Raw genomic sequence first — 23,290 nt, forward strand, 5'->3', positions numbered from 1 at the left:
CTGCAGGAACTTGGTCTTTTAGGGATGAAGTTGGTGAGCGATTCACTAAATATGCAGCTGTCAGAATAGCTTCGATCCACAAACACTTCTCCAATTTCGAACCGAGTAGCATACATCTCGCTCTTTCCATCAGCGTGCAGTTCATTCTCTCTGCAACCCCATTCTGTTGTGGGGTGTACCTGATGGTCAGTTCGTGCTGGATTCCCTTACTTTTTAGGTATTTTGTTATGTCATTTGAGAGATATTCTCGCCCATTATCACATCTGAGCCTACTTATTCTCCTCTCAAAGTGGCTGTTTACCATTGCTTTATACTGTTTAAAGTAATTGAAGACTTCTGACTTTGTTTCAAGTAAGTAAACTACAACAAAATGAGTGTAATCGTCATTGAAGGTTAGAATATACTGTTCCTTATTATATGCTTCATTCTGAATGGGCCCCATTAAATCGCTATGAACAAGTTGTAGTGGTCTCTGAGCTCTGGTTCTTGATTGGACATGTGGTAACTTCGTTTGTTTCCCTTCTACACACACCGGACAAATGCATGAATGTTTCGGTAGATTTACTTCCATTCCATCAACCAGATCTTTCACCTTTTCGAGGCCAGTTCTCCCAATGTGTCCTAATCTTTTGTGCCACAGTTCTGCTGTGTCTGTTGTGCTCGATGCCACAGCAGCACAATCAACATCGGGCAGCTTGAAGGCTAGCTCATACAGTTTCTCTTTACGATGGGCTACTGCAACCAGTTCATCATTCTTGAAAATGTTTCCGTTCCCATTTTCAAATATAATCTTCAGCCCGTTCATTTCAAGTCTCCGCACTGAGAGTAAATTGAACTCCAGGTTTGGAACTACAAGCACATTTTTTATTGTGATACGCTTTGTTTGCTCACCTATAACAGTTTCGACGGGAATGTCTCCCATTTCTTTGGCAGTCAGAAATGTGCCTGATTTCGCGCTTCTGATTTGGATGGGTTTCTCGAGTGGCCTTACGTTCTTCAGGGAATTGCTGCTCTTCGCCAGATGCTCCGTACAGCCAGAGTCTAGGTACCACGAACTGTCTGCTTCTCCTTGTGCGAACCCGGCGAAGCACAGTTCTGTGTTGACTTCACAGATCTTTGCCTCCGTCTTTGATTTTGGCTTTCTGCACTCTGATTTTTTGTGTCCAATGATCCCACAGTTAAAGCATTTTAATTTAGACCTTCCATCAAACTTCTTGTTTCGGGTAGGTGCCACAAATGCTGATGAAGTAGAGGCTTCCTTCCCCTTTTCTTGGCGTGACCCTAACCTTTTCGACTCTTCGTCCAGTAGTCTATTCTTGACAAAGCTGATTGTCAGTTCTTCTGAGGCCAACGTCTCTATTGCAGTCACTACTGTATCATATTCCGGTGGCATTGTCAGCAGCAAATGACACACAACGTCGCTCTGTTCAAGGTTTGTCCCAGCCGATTTAAGTTCGCGAATTGTTCCGTCAAACTTGAGAAAGTGTGTATTCATCGAGTCTGTTCCTACGTTGAACTTCATTGTCAGCAGCTTCTTCCGCAGAAGCACCTGCGAAGCCATGCTCTTCCTCTCAAATGTGGTTCGTAGTGTGGACCACATTTCATACGCCGTCTCCGCATCTTTCACATATTCCAGATAACTGTCTGCAATTCTCTGTATTATCTGGGACTTGCACTTTTTGTCGTTTTTCCGAAGCTCTACCAAACGATCTCTCTTTTCCTTTTTCACTTGTTCCGTATCTTCTTCTTGAATTACAACCTTGGCGGAATACAGCTCCGTCACTAGTTCAAGAAGATCTTTTTCGTCCAGCAGCGCTTCCATCCGAAACTTCCAGTTGCTGAAGTTTGTTCCGTCGAACAAAGGGACCCGGTTTTTGTCGTCTGCCATTTTGTCCTCGTTACAAGGGCCAAAACCAAAACGTAGAATTTTTCGTTTTTCAGCGGAGGAAGGCTTCTTCAAATAAATTGTTTCTTCTTGTTACGCTGGGCCCATAACCTGATAAAATCAGAGTCAGCGTCGAAAGAGTTTAACAGTTTATTTTGAACAATAACAAAGGTAGAGTTACGAGTATAATCGGTACATGTTATCAGTTTGATGGTCGAAACGGCAAGAGAGAATTTTGTCTTACGTTAGTTACATTTTAAGAGGAAAGTGAAAGCGGTGCTTTCTCCTTGTGCGCACTTAGAAGTTAAAAGTCCCTAACTCCAGTGTTTACAAGTTCAAACTGTGGCGCCAATGTCCACTTCTTAACACACTTGAACATCGATCTTGCAATCGAAATGTAAATATTGGGTGATTCAAAAGAATTGTGGATAAATCTGGCAACTATGTACGAAAATTTATGTGGCAACTGTGTGGGTAGGATAGAGTTGACATTTCTTTGACAGTTCATAGTCGCGCAATTTTGAAAGTTGTCAAATCAATGTGTAATGCACGGCCTCCTTGATTTATAAGAGACTCGTCTCTTATCCGGCCTGTGGCATTCGATAAATGTCTGTTTTTGAAAATTCCCCTATGAAATTCCCCATAGAGAAAATAAAATACTATAGAATGAAAAGTCCCTAATAAATTTTTGGAAAATCGTTTAGCGCACCCTCACCACACCGCAAGAGGGCGCAAATGTTTTAAAAAGTCAAAACTTTAAAATCAAAGTAATCTCAATAATCTAAAAATCAGTCAAAGCAGTGTCAATCTTTATGTCACTATCTTGTACCAAGATAAGAGATGGCGGTAAACGCTTTGTGCCCAAAAAATGTATAGGGAGTTTGCGTTCTATATGTTCTTATTTTGTCTATGAAATTCCCCGTATAGTATGTCCATCTAGCGACTTTAATGTGACCCATATATTAGTATATGCAACTAAAAATACGTATTAATAATGACATTTTATATAATAAATTGTCAATTTGAAAAACTAAGTGCAGTCGAAACTTTGAAAAATGCCACAAACAAAGAAAAAATGTTGTATTAGTTCACGACATAAAGTTAACATTTCTTATCATAATCTACCCAATGATATCACTTTAAATGCGGCATAGAAGATAGGACTGAGAGATCATACTGGTAATATCATGAGTGCCGCAGAATATGCAAGTAGTAAAATGTTACCAAGATTCTAAAATTTAAGGACCAATGTAAATATTTCAGTCACCTTGCAAGATAGTTCTCTGTAAAAACTAGAAAAATTATCTTCCTTTACTTATTTGCCAAGTACCTACCAATTTTCAAATTGAGACGGCGGCAACAGCTTTTTTATGTGGCTACTTAATTATGAAAATAACGGAGGCAGTCCATGGATGTGATTATTGCTTGTCACATTTACAAGATTCAAATTCGAAAAAGAAAATCCCTTTACTGGAATTAATTTATTACTAAGATAGAGGAAGGCTAAGTTACCCCAAAGATTAATTTGTGGGTCTAGTATAGTTTAGGAATGAGAAATTGGAATTTTAGCTTCTTCACTTGCAATGGGTTTTGGGAAGGTTAAACATTATAGATAATTAATAATGAAGATTTACGGCTATGAGCAGTTCATTCCAGGAGGGAGAAATAATCTGCATTTTGCCGATATTCGCCATTCCTTTTTAGTAACTAGCAGGTAGATAAACTTACACTATCGTAAATGTTCATTATTATAATTTTTACAATTTACATTGCGAGTGAAGAAGCAAAAATTCCAATTTCTCGTTCGCAAACTATACAATTTACAATAATTTCAATAATAGTAGAAATTCTACCAAGCATTCCAAAGGAAAATATAAATTTTGTTTTGAAGAATATCTTGGCCTCAATCTTTCGGGAAATCCACTAATTCATTGTGCTGTTAATGACAAAATGTGAGTGAGACACTTATTTAATAATTAGAACTTCCTGTCATTGTAAATTTTTGTAACTTGCACTCACAGACAAATAAAAAAATATATATAAAAAAGAAAATTGTTGAAATTAAATTTACCGTTCATTAAAAATCTTTTTGATTTGAGATTTTTTGAAAAAGTGTCAGATGTATGTGTGCGTTAAAACTGTTGAAAAATGTTGAAAACACGTCTATAAAACAATAATTTCCTGCAAGGCAGGCAACCAGTGCAACACATAAGCCCCGTATTGTGGCGCACCCTATAAAACAAAAATAATGCTTAGAACTACGAATGCGGCAGGCCGGATAAGAGACGAGTCTCTTATGAATCTAGGAGGCCGTGGTGTAATGGAATTAAAAAAATCAAATGCACGCTTATGAAACGTCATACAAATGTCAACTCTATCCCATTCACACAGTTGCCACATAAATTTTCGTACATAGTTGCAATACTTATTCACAATCATTTTGAATCACCCAATAAAACTGCTTGAGATTCATTGTGATTTCAAATTTAATGGAAGAAAATAAATCATTTGTGTAGACATGAAATTGTGACTTAATTAAATTGTGATTTAAATTCTGGAACAAAATTGCATGGTTCCAACTCGATCACATTCCAGACACATCACACATTTCCAGCATTTCAGCAGTGTAGAATACTGCCGATAGAATTCATCTCCCATGTAAAATTCCTCATTTTTACTTTCTTTATACATTTCCAATAGCTTTTCACAAATTTACAAAACGATCAGAAACAAATTTAGGTATTGAAATTTGGACAAGACAACGTCTGTCGGGTCAGCTAGTATGAAATAAAATAATGAAGTATTGAAGTTACAACAGAATGCGGTTTCCCACGGCGCCGGCGGCCACCTATCCAAACACTGACCGTGCCCGATACTGTGTAACTTCACTGATCTTCAATGATAGTACGCACAGTGGGTCGAATGGCCTGTTTCGCTGGCCGAAAATTGAAGGTGCACAGTCTTGTAAAGGAGGCTTTGGTGCATCTAAATCCGAAAGACTTAGATCAAAATGTTGTTTACCTGCTTCCCTGGGGCATTCGAAACATAAAATTCAAGTGATCATAGTGTAAAAACAACGTGGACGATTTTGATTTTATAAAATGGGAATCGATCAGCATGATATGTAGGATTATTGTATGTACTTTAATTGACAAAAAATGTTTTCCTTCTTTTGTAAAATCAACACTAACTGTAGGACTGCAATTCACATTTATTATTATTTGTTTCATCCCAGGATACAAGTGGAGTATACTTTTTACATCCACGAGCAACCGCCGTGATTTTTACATGCACATGTTCATTAAAGTGTATATTTTTTAAATATTAAAGTGCGCACTGCCTAAAGTTGCCTATACAGCCGTTAGCGTCTTGAGTGGTAAACGTTGGCGCGCTCCGTCAGCTCTATGATTACCGCCGTGGGTAAACCTTATGGTTATAATCTCTTTATCTGATAAGTGGAGTTCTACATTAAAATACAACTAGAAATTCTTGAAAATAATGTTCCAAAAACAAAAGGTGGTCGTTTCTCGATTTCCCAAAACTTAAAAGGACAAATTGTTGTAGCCTATTATATCGAAAATGAAAAAGAGATGGAATAATGCTCTTCGAACTCTGCATGTTTTTTACACAAAAAAAGAAAAATGACTTGACAAAACGTTTCTATCGAAGTTAGAACATGTTTATTTCGCTTCTATTATTTTCGTTTTCATTTAAATTGTTCACTACTTATTAATAAATACGATTCCATTTTGAATTTGATAAATCTGATCTCAAATTCGTAATCAGCGATTCCGAAAACCGTACAGTATCTACATACTTTCAGAGTCATAACAATTTTTTTTTTCAAAATACGTCCGCCATTTTGGGCCCGCCATCTTGAATTTGACAAATCTGATACCAAGTTCGTAATCAGCGATCCGGAAAAGGTTATAGGGTATACTTTCAGGACAATAACTTAATCTTTTTTAAAATATATCCGCCATTTTGAATTTGATAAAGCTGATATCAAATTCGTAATCAGAAACCCCGAAAATATTACAGTACATATTTTCACTTTTCAGAGCAATACACTCACTTTTCGAGTTTTGTCCAGCGAAATAGGCCAATCGCCCGAGTGTGGGCCGCCATAATTGAAGACAGTTTCATCACAGAAACTTCCCTGTTTCCCGGTAAAATTTGGTAATATAAAGACTAGGTGTAAACTTATCTGAACTAGATAAGATAAGATCACTCACACACATATTCACTAACACGACTTTCAGCATTCAACATGTTTACTGATATTTTCCAATTAATAATTTCTTTATTTGTGGTACTTATTGTTGTCCAGGCGCAAGATAATCGAATCAGTCGTAAGTTAATAATTTATTTCATTAGTAATTACTACAGTTAAGTCTTGAGCATATTAGGCCCGGTTATATAAAGCTTAGTTAACATCATGTCAGCTACCAACGCGTCAAGTCGGAAATCCGCCCATTTGATTAGCTTATTCAAATCCAATGTTAAATATCCCCCAATCAGATTGCTTGACATTATGTTAACTTTAACAACGAACTTGACATCGCTTTATACAACCGGGTCTTAGTCCACTATAAAGTTCTTAAAACACAAATAATAATTAAAATTCGCTTTTGTAGTAAAATAACTAGAAAATGATAAAGTTTAATCAGATGACTCAATATTTGCTGACATAATGTTGTACTTATGCTTATCCTATTTGTAATTATCGAAAAACCATCTGAAGAAAAGAAATTATATATTTTTTCTACTTTGCGTTCGTACTGATGCTATTACGATACTGTTTTGCGTATCGTAATAGGAAAGGCGTGATATAATAATAATACTAAAAATAGTGAAATTTAATTTTTTAATTTTGACGGATACTGTGGTGTCGCGGCAGACCGCAGACGTGACCTTGGGTGGAATCCTTCAACCGTAATTGTTTTAAATTTTAAATTATTTTTTTCATTGAAAAAGTGGCAAAGTAGAAAAAATACTGTATGACATCTCGTTTATAAGGCATTTTATCGCACTTACTCCTTTAGGGCACTCCTCGCTACGCTCGTCGTGCTCTAAAACCGTGCGTGCGATAAAATGCTTCTTATAAGACTAGTATCATAATAGTTATTTAGACAACGAGTGTTAGAAGTGCAACTTTTTTTCATAAGTGTGGAAGTTTATTAAACGAGTCGTAGACGAGTTAAATAATCCACACGCATGAAAAAAAAGCACGCTAACACGAGTTGTCTATAAAAAAATTTTAAATTTCATAAATCAAAACCTAATTTAACGTAATTTGTGCTTCCATTTTGGTCAAGGGCGGTGGCCGGTTGTGGTAACTAAGGAAACATTATATGTTTATTGTTGTAAAATTAATTTGTCAGTTTGATGTCAGTCTCAATAAAAGTCAAAATGAGTGATTCAGATGAAGATCCTGAAATTACTAGTGGACTAAAGAAAGGTGGGTTTAATGTTACTAATTGTTCTAATCGTTATTTCAATTTTCATTTTGATAAATCACTTCTCTGTAGAATACGTAGGTATATCGTTCATTCGTGGATTAAAACCAAGCAGTTAAAAAAAGTTGCTGACGTCATAACTTTTTTTCACTAAGTGAAAAAAAGTGATACTTCTAACACTAAAATCAATGAAAAATAGTCAACTTTTTTTAATGAAATTTTAAAATATACTATTATCTACTTTGAGTTACAAATAGGCTCATTATTATACCGAAAACAGTTTAATAATGAAGCAATAATAAAAAAAATTGTTACACAGTCTAGGACTGGTTTACAAATCTATGAGGGGCATGATGACCAACTCAATAGACCGGGACCAATGGCTTAACGTGACTTCCGAATCACGAGACAGAATATAGGCTTTTTTTTATTATTTTAAATTTCGCCCTGGGTCGGAATCGAACCCGCGACCCTCGCGTTCCTGAGCCGAAACGGACTCCCTTAGGCTATATTCTGCCTTATTATTAAACTGTTTTTGGTAACTTTTTGCTTTTGTTATATTGGTAAGACCAGCCGTTTGACGTCAGGCGTCACGGTAACGAATGAAGCTACCAGGTAAATTTGGTAAATATAACCTTACATTTTTGTGAAAAATGTCTGTTGCCAACTCACGCGAAAGTCCCTAGTCTACTATGAAAGATTGAGCAGCCGAAATTTCAGGGATTAGTAAAGCAAAGTAGATAAAATAGTATATTATACTCGCTACGCTCGTCGTGCTTTAATGGAACGAATGTGATAATACGTCTTATTAAACGCTTTTCGTGTTGTCTTGTTAAACTCGTATAATAATATACTGTTTTATGGATCTAAAGCAGTTCTTCAATTTTTTTTACCGCGACTCAAAGTTCTCTTTGGATTAAAACAGATATACAGTGTGGAACAAAATGATCTTCATCTAGTTACTTATGCATTACCCTTGTAAAAATACGATATGTCGTTCTACGAAAAAAAGGAAGGCAGTACCCCAACCTTACAATATACATTATCAAAATTATCCAAATGTGATTTATTGCGAAGAGATGAGATGGAAAATACGCCTCAATAATGAAAGTGTTTTCTTGTATCGCATACATTTTAATCGTTAATCGAATTGTCAATTTGATTGATGACATTAATTGATAGAACTACTCGTAGATGGCTACTTTAAAAAGAGTAGCAGTGCAGGAAAATTTACATGCAAAAACATTCCAAAGGTAACTAGATTATAATCATTTTGTTCCAAACTGTACCTCGTGTTACAAGGAACGCATTAACTTCGAAAGCACCCTGTGTGGAACCTACTTATAGAATAAATTCAGTAATTTCAAAACTAATGACATTTGAAAACGCTGAAACAGGTCAATTTTTATTTCGCATAATGTTTATTTCAAGTTGCTTCAGTTGTTCATGACGTCATCCATGTTTGAGCTATGACGTCACAAGAATTTTTTAAAATGACAACCTCTACTTTTTTCTTCTCTTTCTGATAGACCTTCCTACTACCTAAACTATAAATGGGAAAAAAAGTACCTTACATAACATTTTTTTGAGAAAATGACAAATTTTACTTCAAAAATTTAATTTAATTTTTAATATATTTTTTTTTCTATGGGGTTATTTAAAATCGAGGCTTTATTTTAATAAACCAAACAGTTTAGAAAATTTTCAGCAGAGAATTCGCGCTAAAATGAAACAAATAAGCCCTGAGATTATTGAGTGCAGTGTACAAAGTGTCTGTGAGTGCCAAATGCCTGGCGGGGGGCAATTTCAACATGTGTATTAAATTTTATTGTTAACTTTAGATTATTATTATTTTTGTTTCAAAACCGATCAAAATTTTTACATTAAAAATTAAATTAAATTTTTGAAGTAAAATTTATCATTTTCTCAAAAAAATTGTTATGTAAAGTAGGTAAGTACCAATTTTTTTATTAGTCGTAGGTCGTATTAGGTAGTAGGACGGTATATCAGGAAGAGGATAAAAAGTGGGGATTGTCATTTAAAAAAATAGATGATGACGTCATTGCCCAAAAACCAATGGCGCTATTTAAACAAATTGCATGTAACAGGATGCCATTTCTAGAAATAAAATCGACCTATCCGAGCGATTTTCTTAAAAACATCACATAACGCTATTTTGAATTTTGTTCCAAACTTTATGTTTATACTGTATATACCTACATAAAATATACAACAATAAAATATTGTCAAAGTTATGTCGATTATTTTTGTGATGTTGTCACGAATGTAAGCCAGGCTTGAATTTGAATATCACAGTGCGCACGAGTAGCATTCTCAAACGTGGAGAACATGAGTGAGAACACCACAAAAATAGTCTACTTAACTTTGACTAAGAGTGAAAATAACCGATAATTTTCACATGTGATGAATAATCAGGAAGTTTCGTTCTGATTGGTCCAGAACAAAATTGGAGAATTTGATGTGACTTGAATAGTTACTATTAGCAAATGCCATTCTTCGCTAATTTGTTAATTATTTATTCCACTTTACGTCCAATGTATAACAGGTGTCATAAATGTCATAATAGATGAATAGAACAATTGTTGCTATAGAAAAAATAATGGTGTTAAAACTCGGTTTTTGAGATTGTTGCGGATAAATCGTAAAACTGGGTTGTCATAAATCAATAATAATCACCGCTTAACACACGCATATGCAAATTCCTTTTGTCGGGAAGATACAGCGCTCGACTTACGTTAACAAACTGGCCATCCTCGTTCTGAAAGCTGTGTGCGGGCGTAAGAGTGAGAACACATGATGTTTGGAAGATGCTAGGTAAGGGATATTACTTTTAGAGCAGGAAATCCAAAAAGTTGGATTGTAACATATTAATATCACTAGAATGTCCTTCTGCTAATAATTAATTATTCATGAAATGTTTTGGACGCACTAGAAAATTTTAGCCGTCATTGTTTGCCATTTAAAAAAATCAAATTGTAATCCATACTTTATTGTCATCATGATTACCGTCTTGATTATGAATGTTATTTTTGGGTGGTAATTATTTTGTCTTTTCTACTACACACAACGTTTACCTCAGGTTATCTATATACGACTGCTCTAATTTTGTTCATTCATGTCGGATTTTTGGAATATCTGACCTTTAAACAGTTTAAATTGATTGTCAAAATGACAAGAATCGAAAATGGGGTTACGGTTTCTAAAGGTTTATTTACAATTTATTGGAATGTCAAGATAGTGACGGCTAAAATTTTTTGGCCGCCATAGTACAGTTTTCAACATGCTTTATCTTCAACCATTTTAACGTTAACCTAGCCATTTTTGTAAGAGTGTCTAGGGGTCGGAGTATTACCACCCGTTAAAGTTCGTATGATACTATATGGATCACCCTGTGTATATTTTTTAAATATTTTGCGATGTCCTGCATAATAGTTCTGCTTTATCTACGAGTGTAATTCCTCGAATGGTTAATCAATGATTTGAAACGATAATTTTAAAGAAATTGAAAATATGGTAGTGGTTCGAAAAATTGTGTCCGAGATAAGGTTGCAATTTGAGCCGAAAAATGCTTTTCGTTCACGAAAGTTTTGAAACAATGCACTAATTTTAATATTTCCTTTGGTAAAATTTTCACGTTAGACTTATTGATTTTAGTGCCAATCAATGGTTTTGGAAATAGGTGCAACTGTGTGCATGTATTGTCTAAAAATCGTATAAAGGATTTCTGGTGAATTCCACTGATATATTAAATTTATTTTGAAAAATATTTTTCCATCATGCAAATTTCACACCTGCGTTTTGTCTCTAAACCACGATCACGGTTCAAATCTTGGAACGTCTCACAACAAACAAAACGATAGAATTTATATGTGATTATGATCAGTGATAAAAGTACTTATAATTATAAAAGGAAGACTTCTTACAAATGAGAGAGTAATGACGCCATAACTATACGTCACGTTCTCTTATGTGCTGACCTAAAATTTCAAGTTTGTAATGTTAAAGATACCAAAAATAAACCTATTTTCACGCCGACATCCGGTATAGTATAGAAGTTTATAAACTTTGTCTGACAAAAATAACGGACAAGGAAACAGATTCGAGTTTTCTCCTTGAAATACACCCTTTTTACATGTAGAAATACTTCTAGGATATCCATTATCTTATCTAGAATGCAGCCTTGAGACAAAGTTGTCGATGTGTCAATTGAATATAAATTTTCATAAGTTCATTTAGTTTTATAATTTGGAATTATGTATTAGGATTACAAATATTTTTGTGATTAATACTACATTCTGGGTGGAAATATATACAGGGTTATTCACGTAAGATGACGAGCCTGACCAGGTTGTTTTAAACACGTAGCAGGCCAAGATATTTTTATATTTTTTGCTAGATTGGTGTCAGGTCCTGTCATAAGACGTTTCGTTTTTAAATATTCGCCTTGTTGTCAATTCCGTCATTAATTTGGTTAATAAAAATTTCCCCATTTTAATGTACATATTAGGAATGTTCTTATACGAGAACTACGCTACAAAAATGTATGTTTTATTTCAATTGAAGTTTTAGATTATTGTTCCTAAAGCGTTCACTTATTTAAAAAAAATGTAGCAAACTGGCAGCAGTGTTCGGTTCAATTATAACCTAAAATAGATTTATCATGACAAATCACAATACTGCCAACTAAAATGTCATATTTTCATAGATAGTCCGAATTTGAAACAATCTTGAATGCTGTATAATACAACGTGATCAAGAATTACTGAATCTGTTGGTAACAATGAAAATTTGAATGATTTTGGTACCACTGTAATCTAATCGCATTTCCGGTTGTCAGCTTTGACAGAGTTGACAGGCGAATTTGACGTTTACCATCAAAAGGTCATTTTTGTAATACGGGGTGATCAAGAAGGACTGTTTAAGTTGGTAACACTGGATCGTATTTTAAATCGTATAACAGGAGTAACTTCCGGCTGTTGGTGGCTTGTCGTTGTTAATGCTATACCTATATCAGATATTTGTCAAATAAACCAACAAAACATATCCAGTTGCAGCGTTATAAATAACCGAATTAAAAAAAAATTCTTAATTGTACTGCCAACTTAAACAGTCCTTCTTGATCACCCGGTAGCATAAACATACCCGACATAACCTAATTTTTTTTAATGTCGTGTCAAGTTAAAATATCCGGTCAGTGCCAATTACGAAACAGAAAAACACCAATACTTTTCAATTGTTTCATTGCCAACAGACTCAGTCATTGTTGATCACGCTGTATAAGCCAATAATCCTAAGGGGTACTATGGCGGCCAAAAAATTTTAGCCGTCACTATCTTGACATTCATGTAAACTGTAAATAAACCTTTAGGATCCGTAACCCCACTTTCGATTTTTGTCATTTAAACTATTTACAGCTCAGATATTCCAAAAATCCGATATGAATGGACAAAATTAGAGCAGTCGTACGTTCTGTGTAGTAGAAAATGACAAAATAATTTCGAGTTTTGAAATTTACCACCCAAAAAAATACCAATTATAATCAAGACGGTAATCATAATGACAATAAAGTATGGATTACAAATTTTTTTGTGAAATGACAAAAAATGACGGCTAAATTTTTTTGGCCGCCATAGTACATAAGAACTATTGTGTTATAAATTGAATAGAAACATTACTACTACACTCACAAATTGTGTACGTATATACAAACTTTAAGTAGGTCCACAAACAACATTATTTTGCCGAAATTTATTTAACCATTTTGATGCGTGTACAGTTGCGGAATTAAAATTTCAGGCACTATTTTTCTGTCACTTCAACAAAATCTCTGTAAAGCACCTTCTACTGTCATCATGACTGACATTAAATCATCGCTTTGATATGTTGCCTACCCGTTATTATGCCACAAATGACAATTTTTGAATGCCAAAAAGACAAAAACATGACAAGAGTAAAAAATAAGGTTATTAACGTAAAGGTTGTTTTGGAGTTTATATCATGACATTGACAATAGTGCCCAAAATTTTAATTCCGCAGCTGTACATGAACATTCGAGTGGATTTTTGATATTTGTCTTTCATTAACAGTAGGTATAGTGATATTTGTTTTTAACCAAATTATATAAAAAATAAATTTTGTTTCAAGATAAAATATGTTCCCTCCAGCCGAGTAGCACTGCTTGTCAGCAAATTGCACGCAATTTGGAAGTGGCTTGCAATTACAACCTACATAGGTAAATATTTATTAGTATTGTAGCAATTCTTTTTAATAGATTTAAATGAACTGATGATTTCAGTGTTGACTGTCTTCTAAACATTAAAAACAATCAATCACATCTTGGTAGGATAACAGGAGAAGAAAGTTTACTTGCTGCCAATTTGTTACCAGAAAATGTGGTTGTTCTTGGAGAAATTAGAAGTGGTAAGTTGAAATGAATATAATTTATTAATAAAAGTCACATTCAATTTTCAATAGCTCATCCTCCATCCGAAACCGTTGTTGTCATTAAAAGCAACATTCCCAACAATTTTATTGATTTAAAAGGGAAGACATTTTGTCATCCTGGATTCAAACACGATTCATCTTTTTCTCATTATTTGTTACAAGAATTGGAGAGTAAAATAATAGATCTAAATAATCCCGAATGTCTTACTAATGTTACTTTACTTGAGCGACATATAAAAACGGTGAGTAAGTTTTTCGGAGACTCGTGTCGACCTGGACCTTGGACTCAAAACAAAACAGAAGATCAAAGATTACGTATGTACCTATTATAGATCAATGTATCCTTTAAGTCACTGTTGTCATTTTAGAAAATAAATATAACTCCTTATGTAAACTGTGTAATAACAACAACTGTAGTGTTGATTATGCTCAACCATTCAACAATTCGCTAAGATGTCTTCTTGAAAATGATGCCGATATAGCTGTAACAAGTCTCTATGAAGCAACGAACTTTTTCAACTCCAGTGAAAATAATCTGAAATATAAATATTTATGTAAAAATGAATCTTCTTCTCTTAGTCCGTGCACTTGGTCCAGCAAACTTCCCGATCTTCTGATATCTGAAAGGTAATAATTTAAATTTCAAAGTATTTTTTAAATTAAGTTATTGTTCGTTTTTCCCTACTTACATAATTATGTATTTATTTAAAGATCTACGGCTAAATATATAGAAAATTATTTACGTAACAATGTGAAGTCATCAATAAATACAACTATTCAACCAATAAGTATATCCAAAGATGCCGTAGAAGAATCTTTAAAAGACATACTAAAGTTAAGCGGTGATGAACAAATCACTTTCTTGGAAGCTGGCAGTTATAAGAGTCTAAAACAATATGTTACCGGTGACATTAAATCTCATATTTTGTTTCTGAACTTACGTCTTAATTAAATCTTTATAGAGCGTACAACTGTCCCTACAAATGAAACAAGTAAACAATGTGACCGTACTTTAAAATGGTGCACGTATTCAGATAGTGAACAAGAAAAATGTGAATGGTTAAGCCAAGCTGCAATGAATTGGGGAATACAGCCTGTGGTGGAATGTCGGAGAAGTGAAGGACAGGACGAGTTGTCTTGCCTAGATGATATTAAAAAAGAAACTGCTGATATTGTAGTAGCATCATCAGATTATGCCTATATATCGTTAAAGTATGTTTTATATGTTACATTTTTCCAATTAATGAAATAAAATTAACGTATTTTCAGTAAAGGGCTAACAAGCATAGCATTTCCAGAAACGGATAGTAGAAACTTGTCCGTTATTTTAGCGGTTATAAAAGCAGACGATTCTTCAATTAGTTCCTTTAATGACTTACAAGGAAAAAAAGCCTGCATTCCATTATTTGGAGGCAAAGGTATAGTAGCCAGAAAATATATTCACATATATCAGAAGACCATAGAAAATAATCGATTATACTTCCGAGTCACGAGACGTAATCTGCGAAAAACCACGAGAACGTAGCTCGAGTGATATTTTAATTATTACGTCGAGTTACGAGGTAAGTACAGGGTTATTCTAAATGATCGTAGTCGAAGTAGGCGTGAAAACTGAATGTAAAATTTATGGTAGCCGCTCCACATAAAAAAAGCATCAAAATGATGTAAATAAGTGAGTACACACTGTTCACACGCGGGAGTTAAATTGGGTGCAAAACAACTCAATATTTTTAAAATTGATTACAAAACAACTCAGTATTTCTGGATTCAATCGTTAATTTAACAAAAGTAAATAAAAATCTCCACATCGCACTTTTCATCTAAAAAATGCCAGTGACAGCGACAAAACTGACAGTTCACATGAAAGCGGCAAAAATGTAATAACATGGGCATGGCCTACTTCGACTACAATAATTTAGAATAACCCTGTATAATCGATTATTTTCGTTTGCTCGAATGGTATTCATTTTGATTATATAAAATTGACATTTTGTTGAAGGGTCGATTGTGAACGCACCACTCGTATAAAAACGTAAGATTTACACAGCTGATCCGTGATCAGTAATCCGTAGTACGTTCACAATCAACTCTTCAAAGCCAACTGTGACCCGAAATTTAAAGCGATACGTAAAAGTAATACAGGTGTCTATTAATGATTATCTGGTCCACTTGCTATGAAAACTTTGAATGTGCCACTTTATATGTAGAATAAATTCGGCAAATTCTGAATGTCACATTTTCAGGTTAGACTGTTGCCTAAATCCCCTCACAAATTTTGTTTAGCTTTAAAACCGGACGTATTTGGAATTTGTATTGGAAAATACAGGCTTTTGGTGTTTAAACTGTGATAAAACGAATGTAAGGAACGAAAATTGTATTGAAAAGCCGAATAAAAGGCCATTAATGTTAGTTAATAGTAATTTAAAATTGGGAATCTGTTTCAAAAAGGGGACACAATAATATTTGTAATATAATTTTTTCCAAAGCTGGCTAGACCCGACAATCATTTATAGATATCCTGTATATAACAAACAGTAAACAACTAAGAATCACAAAGCCAGACATTTTCTTGAAAAAAAAAATTTAACTGTATATATTTACGTTAAAATCGAAGCAAAAGTACATAAAATGTTATGAAATTTTATTCAGTGAAGAAAAGAAGTGATTGGTTTTCATTAAGTACCATCGGCGCCATCGAAATGCGAACGAATTTCTGGTACCATAGAAACGTCTTCTGTTTTGGTCTAGATTAAATAAAACTTTGTTCAGTGGCGTACTATATGTATGTATGGGAGATAAGAAAAGATTTCTATTACCTATAACTTTCTATTGCAATTATTACAAGTTTCCCCGAGTTTGGCTACAGCCCTCGCTTTTTCCGCATCGGTCAAGTGTCGTGGCATGTATATCGTTTAAAAATAAATTAAATCTGCGGACAAATTATGTTTTCGTGCCGCCGGCCGGAATTTGGTAAATTACAGATCTCGAAATCGTCCAGAAACACATGCATTGCCGGCCTAGTCCGGCTAAAAGTAGGGATTTTGAGTTGTCATCGGTTTCGGTTGGCATTTGTTATCAGAATTCTACCAAACGTCAATGTTTGTTCTGTGGATGGCTCGTTAAAAATGTTTTTCTATTTATAACAACGTACAAACTACAAGGAAGCAATCTATTTAACTAAAATTAATTAATTAAAATTACGTTTCGAGCCACTTCTTGAATATGGGCTGGTGTATTTATTACAACAAATATTTCAGGAAAATGTCAAAAACAAAACAAATTAATTAAATTTAATAAATGTCAGGAAACAAGAGCGATGTTGATTTTAAAATTTAACTGTTTAAATGTAAGTGTTGCCAACACAAAAAAGTCCCTAATACCAATTATTAAAACAAGTGCTTTAACTTCCATTTAACAAAAATCCGCAGAAGTCGGCACGAAAAATTTTGTGTATCACACGTCCAGAAACTGTTTTGCGAGCATTCGTACTTACAATACTCGTTTATCGACTCGTATTGCAAACCGTACTCATGCTCGCAAACGTGCAGTTTCTGGGTTTGTGATACAAATAACTATTGTGTAAATATGTCACAAATCTGACACATTAACGCACGCCTATGATTGATGTTTCAACACACACTAGGAAAAGTTGGCGTTCACATTTCGATGGCGCCGATAGTACACTGCTGTTCAGAAAAATTGCGTATACCTATTTTTCGCTATGTTAAGTCGATCTAGATTGGTTTTAACTTTTCATTTGTCAGTGTCAAGCATCTGTTTCCTAATAACAAATAAAATAGTGACAATCTCACTGACAGTTTGTAACCTATTTACAAAATAATTAAAATTATCGTATTCCGAGTTTCGGGCTTAGTAGGGGACACCTGTTGACCAAGTAAAAATGTTTAAAAAAAAAAATTGCTGTCACTTTGAAAAAAATATCAAAGTTACCAATATTTGTTAAAAAGTACCTGATTAATATTCTAGCTATGTAGTACTTCCCTTTTGAACAAAAATTGGAAAAATAAAACTTTTATTTTTTTGAGATAAAGCTGTTTTTTCAAGAAATGTCTTTTCATTTATATTTTAATATTTTACATAATCAACCTCACCATATTTCAGAATGAATGTCAACCATTTATATTTTTTATTTGAAGAAAACATGATGATAAGTTTGAACCTTCAGACCCATATATCTTTGTAAAGACCCCCCCCCCCTATGTTTTTTATTTTATTTTTTAGAGATTCCTGAGATTTTTCCCTACAAGACCCCCGCCTTGGAATACGTTAATTTTGCGACACCCTGTATAATGTCAAAATCCACATTTAAAAAGCACAAAATACTCAAACTTGTTTGCTTGATTTGTAAATTGTTCGCGATTTTTCTGCACAGCAGTGTACCTACACTCAATCTACTGCAACAATGTTATTATTTATCGACTGTGATTACACGAGAGGTTTTTTTTTGTCCGGATAAAATTGAATTTTTTTACGATAATTTGGTTGCTTGGTAAATTGACGACACAAACCACCCGATAAAAAAACGAGTCCGAAGGTGTAAATATGTCACAAATCTGACACATTAACGCACGCCTATGATTGATGTTTCAACACACACTAGGAAAAGTTGGCGTTCACATTTCGATGGCGCCGATAGTACACTGCTGTTCAGAAAAATTGCGTATACCTATTTTTCGCTATGTTAAGTCGATCTAGATTGGTTTTAACTTTTCATTTGTCAGTGTCAAGCATCTGTTTCCTAATAACAAATAAAATAGTGACAATCTCACTGACAGTTTGTAACCTATTTACAAAATAATTAAAATTATCGTATTCCGAGTTTCGGGCTTAGTAGGGGACACCTGTTGACCAAGTAAAAATGTTTAAAAAAAAAATTGCTGTCACTTTGAAAAAAATATCAAAGTTACCAATATTTGTTAAAAAGTACCTGATTAATATTCTAGCTATGTAGTACTTCCCTTTTGAACAAAAATTGGAAAAATAAAACTTTTATTTTTTTGAGATAAAGCTGTTTTTTCAAGAAATGTCTTTTCATTTATATTTTAATATTTTACATAATCAACCTCACCATATTTCAGAATGAATGTCAACCATTTATATTTTTTATTTGAAGAAAACATGATGATAAGTTTGAACCTTCAGACCCATATATCTTTGTAAAGACCCCCCCCCCTATGTTTTTTATTTTATTTTTTAGAGATTCCTGAGATTTTTCCCTACAAGACCCCCGCCTTGGAATACGTTAATTTTGCGACACCCTGTATAATGTCAAAATCCACATTTAAAAAGCACAAAATACTCAAACTTGTTTGCTTGATTTGTAAATTGTTCGCGATTTTTCTGCACAGCAGTGTACCTACACTCAATCTACTGCAACAATGTTATTATTTATCGACTGTAATTACACGAGAGGTTTTTTTTTGTCCGGATAAAATTGAATTTTTTTACGATAATTTGGTTGCTTGGTAAATTGACGACACAAACCACCCGATAAAAAAACGAGTCCGAAGGACGAGTTTTTTTATCTGGTGGTTTGTGGAGTCAATTTACCAAAAAGGAACCAAAGTAGAGTTTAATAAATGAAATTTTATCCTGGACGAAAAAAACCTCGAGCGTAATTCGATGAGATAATTTAATGAAGAATAATTAATAGGTAGTTAATTATGAAAAATTGAATTGGCCATTTTGCACTTCAATTTATTACAAGCTGTGTCAATGTTTAAGATTAATGGTTCGTCATCATAACAACAAACAATAATCAGGTTCGAAAAAGTTTGCCATGGAAGTTTAAGCACATTTTATCCAGATGCAAAGTTAGGGCTAACTTTATCCGATTAGTCCAATCAATAGGGAGTTTTACCTTGCAAAAGGTACAGAAAAGTTTATACTTGGCAGATATCTTCTATCAGGCATATTATTAATATTGTTGAGTTTGCGACCTTGGGGGGTTGCCGCTCGCCCCGCCATATTGGAGAATAGGGCTGCAAAATCACATTTTTGCGATTATTTCATTACCCGTGCGAGATACCTCTATCTAAGTTATTATAGAAAATGTAGAGCATGCAATTCTCTACATTTTTTATTCTTTATGTTTTTTTGTCAGATCAATAGTTTCTTAGTTACAGCGTGTAGAAATCGAGAATTTCTTTTATTTTTGTACTTTTCATTCTTTTCCACACCACCACAGAGGTAGAGCAATAGGGTGCGGTTTTTTATGACGTGGTGTCCCCAGTGGGCATAGTCCACGATGCAGTAGAAGTTTACTGTTTTCCTCTTTTTGATCTCTTTGTAACGTAGACGGATCCAAATGATCTGGATCGATCGGTATAGATCAGCTGAATTCATCAGAGTTTATGAATTCGGGAATTCCTCTTGAGAAGTTTCCTCTTGTTCCTCAGGGTCATCATCATCATCATCAAGATCATCTGGCGTTTGCCAAAATAGAAATTCATTGATTTCAGGTATTTGTTCGTCTTGATCTTCAGCTTCTGGAACGTCTGTGATTATTTCATTATCCGTGCGAGATACGTATATCTAACTACTTACAAAAAATGTAGAACATACAATTCTCTACAATTTTTGTTCTTTACGTTTTTTTTTGTCAGATCAATAGTTTCGTAGTTACAGCGTGTAGAAATCGAGCATTTATTGTTTGTCCGTCTACGGACATATCGGACTCCAACGTGTATACTAATGAAACAGGTAAACGCCAAATGATCCTGATGATGATATTGATGACCCCGAAGAACAAGAGGAAAATTCTCAAGAGGAATTCCCGAATTCATAAACTCTGATGAATTCAGCTCATATATACCGATCGATCCAGATCATTTGGATCCGTCTACGTTACAAAGAGATCAAAAAGAGTAAAACAGTAAACTTCTACTGCATCGTGGACTATGCCCACCGGAGACACTACGTAAAACAAAAACGCACGCAAAAAATGTAAAGAATTGTACGCTCTACATTTTCTATACTAACTTAGATAGACATATCTCGCACGGATAATGAAATAATCGCAGAAATGTGATTTTCCACCCCTATTCTCCAGTATGGCGGGGCGAGCGGCAACCCCCCAAGGTCGCAAACTCGGCAATATTAATAATATGCCAGGTATAAACTTTTCTGTACCTTTTGCAAGGTGGAGCCATTTTTATGTCTCTATTGACTGGACTAGATGTCAAAGTGACAAATGCATCGCGGCTTATGGGATTTTTTATACATGAATTAAATTATCATGTATAATTTTGTTGCCGTAGATATTAATTAGGTATTAGTATTAATACATACAGGGTGATTTACGAGGAATAATGAGCCCGGCGGAATAGAAAATGCAACCCATAATACATTGGAACATAAAGCCGGACATCGAAGCGGTAAATGTCCGGGTTTTTCTCCTGATGAATTGCGGGTTGCATTTTCTATTCCATCGGGCTCATTATTCCTCGTAAATCACCCTGTATATGATATGTATGAATAAATTAGTGTAGTATCATACATTTTTACAAAAATACCTATCTATTTTTGGACTTCTTCATTATTTCAGTAATTCATACCTTTTTTATATTTCAACAACGACAATACGAAAAAGCCACAAACTTTAATAATTAACTTTTACTAAGCAAGGAAAAATTATTTTGTAGAACATCTAGCACTCGTCGACTCCACTAGAACTCTTGATATTACCGATGACGAAAATTGTGATTACGGGAAGGTACTCAATGATTTTGTTGGACAATCTTGTGCTCCAGGTGTTAGATCTTCTTTCGTAAAAGAAGTAACTGACAATGTTGACAAAGATAAATTGTGTCAGCAGTGTATAAGTATAAACATCACACGAAGTAAAGTAGTAAAATGCATTTATATACGCAGTAGATATAGGTAATTAAAATTTTAGCTGCTACGTATTGCAACGCAGATGAAGTTAATAAATACTACGGCAGCAAGGGAGCAGTAGACTGCCTCCATGACCAAAAAGGCGATTTTGCTGTTATTACCAAAACCGGTAATTTACGTCAAGTGGTCTTAACAATATCCATTAATTGGTTTTCATATTTTTTAGATATAGCAAATGATACAGATTTAAGAGTGATTTGCAAGAATAATACGTTAGCGTCAAGAAATGGCATTGACGTTGATACCGACTGTGCACTGTTTGTACTCGCAAGTAGTGAAGTTGTCATAAAAACAGGTAGTATGAAGCGAAATGACATAAAACTGGCCTTGTACGAATTTGAAACATGGTTCGGACAAAACATCCATAGTCCTTTACAATTATTCAACAAATTTAATGACACACCGGATCTCTTGTTTTTGGTATGTTGGATATAGTTACTAAAGAGCGATCAAATTAATTTGTAATCGCCTACGTTAACCAATGAAATCAACGAAAATCTTTCGTTGCTAGGTGACGGTTGTTTATTATTCAGCACTGGTTAATAATTAAAATTATTAACCAGGAAGAGAGAAATTCTACTTCTGGGTTCAGTTCGAGAGTCAATAATGACACCTTCTAAGATAATAGCCGTTTGCACCGTCGTAGTTTAAAATTAAGAAGAGCTTAAAACCTTGGTTAGAATTATTAAAATCGTAGCAACAATTGTTTTTAAGCTTGGTTTAAAAATAAGGAACGCCGGTGCAAACGGCCATAAGACTAGTAGTGAAAAAAAGAAATTATACGTTCATATAATAAACTAATACATTTCCTCCAATTCTTTGCAATAATAACAAAATTCTAAATAACCTACAGGTAGCTCGGTGGCCGCATGGCTGTCGGAGACAGTGCTCCGAGGTCGCGGTCCCGGCGCTAGTGGGTTCGAATCCCACCGAAGGGGGAGGATTTTTTCGAAGGAAGGAAACTCCGCCGGGCCATGGATGTGTTGTGTGTATGTCTAGTAGGGGCTGACCGGTAGTGTGGTAGAAGGAAGAGCGACACTCTCCCGACACCACCGCGAGGTCAGCAGGGTTCAAATCCCAGGCCGGATGGGCCTCCCATGGATGTTTGTGCTGTATTTCATGTTTAAATAACCTACTAACGGAAAATTCCTAATAATAAGATTAGTTGAATTGTAAAAACAAATAATACAAAAATCTGAAATATCTATTTTACTAAAGAGATGAATAAGCTTAAATAAAGTCATATAACTACATACAACTGAAAGTAAAAATGGCTTTTTGTAAATAATTTATTTTATGTTTTACAGGATTCAACCCCGGGTTTAAATTTTGATAATGATTTAGACTATATAAAAAATTACAAGGATCTACTCCGAAGGGTTCGGCACTGTAACGTAAACGGTTCCCTTACAATTAAATGTTCAATGTTTCTTGTGTTCATTACTGCTACCGTCTTATTTATATTTAATGAGTTATTATTTTAAATTATTGTGTTAATATTTTTAATATTTGTCAACTCCGTTTATTTAAATTTATGATTATTCAAAATAAAATATAATAACAA

At 34.3% G+C, this 23,290-nt stretch overlaps 1 protein-coding gene across 3 annotated transcripts; it reads left to right on the forward strand.

Annotated features, from left to right (window-relative positions):
* Window positions 1–5,894: 5,894 nt before the first annotated feature.
* Window positions 5,895–23,290, forward strand: LOC138135351 (transferrin-like). 3 transcript variants are annotated; one of them, XM_069054056.1, is made up of 13 exons: window positions 5,895–6,054; window positions 6,148–6,237; window positions 13,510–13,597; window positions 13,661–13,785; window positions 13,840–14,124; window positions 14,178–14,436; window positions 14,521–14,714; window positions 14,772–15,021; window positions 15,079–15,227; window positions 21,474–21,671; window positions 21,728–21,835; window positions 21,893–22,146; window positions 23,034–23,290. In XM_069054056.1, exons 2-13 carry the CDS (start codon window positions 6,156–6,158, stop codon window positions 23,208–23,210), a joined length of 2,169 nt encoding a protein of 722 aa, XP_068910157.1. In that variant the 5' UTR covers window positions 5,895–6,054; window positions 6,148–6,155; the 3' UTR covers window positions 23,211–23,290. The 3 variants fall into 3 exon arrangements, with proteins under 3 accessions (XP_068910157.1, XP_068910155.1, XP_068910156.1); XM_069054054.1 differs by lacking the exon at window positions 5,895–6,054 and having other exon boundaries at window positions 6,084–6,237; XM_069054055.1 differs by lacking the exons at window positions 5,895–6,054; window positions 6,148–6,237 and adding an exon at window positions 7,283–7,346.

Source organism: Tenebrio molitor, chromosome 7 (assembly GCF_963966145.1).
Source record: "Tenebrio molitor chromosome 7, icTenMoli1.1, whole genome shotgun sequence".
NCBI classification, from domain to species: Eukaryota; Metazoa; Arthropoda; class Insecta; order Coleoptera; family Tenebrionidae; genus Tenebrio; species Tenebrio molitor.

What these genes read in the sequence shown, in the direction of transcription:
- LOC138135351 (XM_069054056.1), top strand. Translation starts at nt 6,156, where the DNA reads ATGTTTACTGATATTTTCCAATTAATAATTTCTTTATTTGTGGTACTT. An exon ending in TGCAATTACAACCTACATAG is followed by an intron (nt 13,598 to 13,660) that starts GTAAATATTTAT and finishes TGATGATTTCAG; the next exon opens with TGTTGACTGTCTTCTAAACA. An exon ending in TGCTGTTATTACCAAAACCG is followed by an intron (nt 21,836 to 21,892) that starts GTAATTTACGTC and finishes CATATTTTTTAG; the next exon opens with ATATAGCAAATGATACAGAT.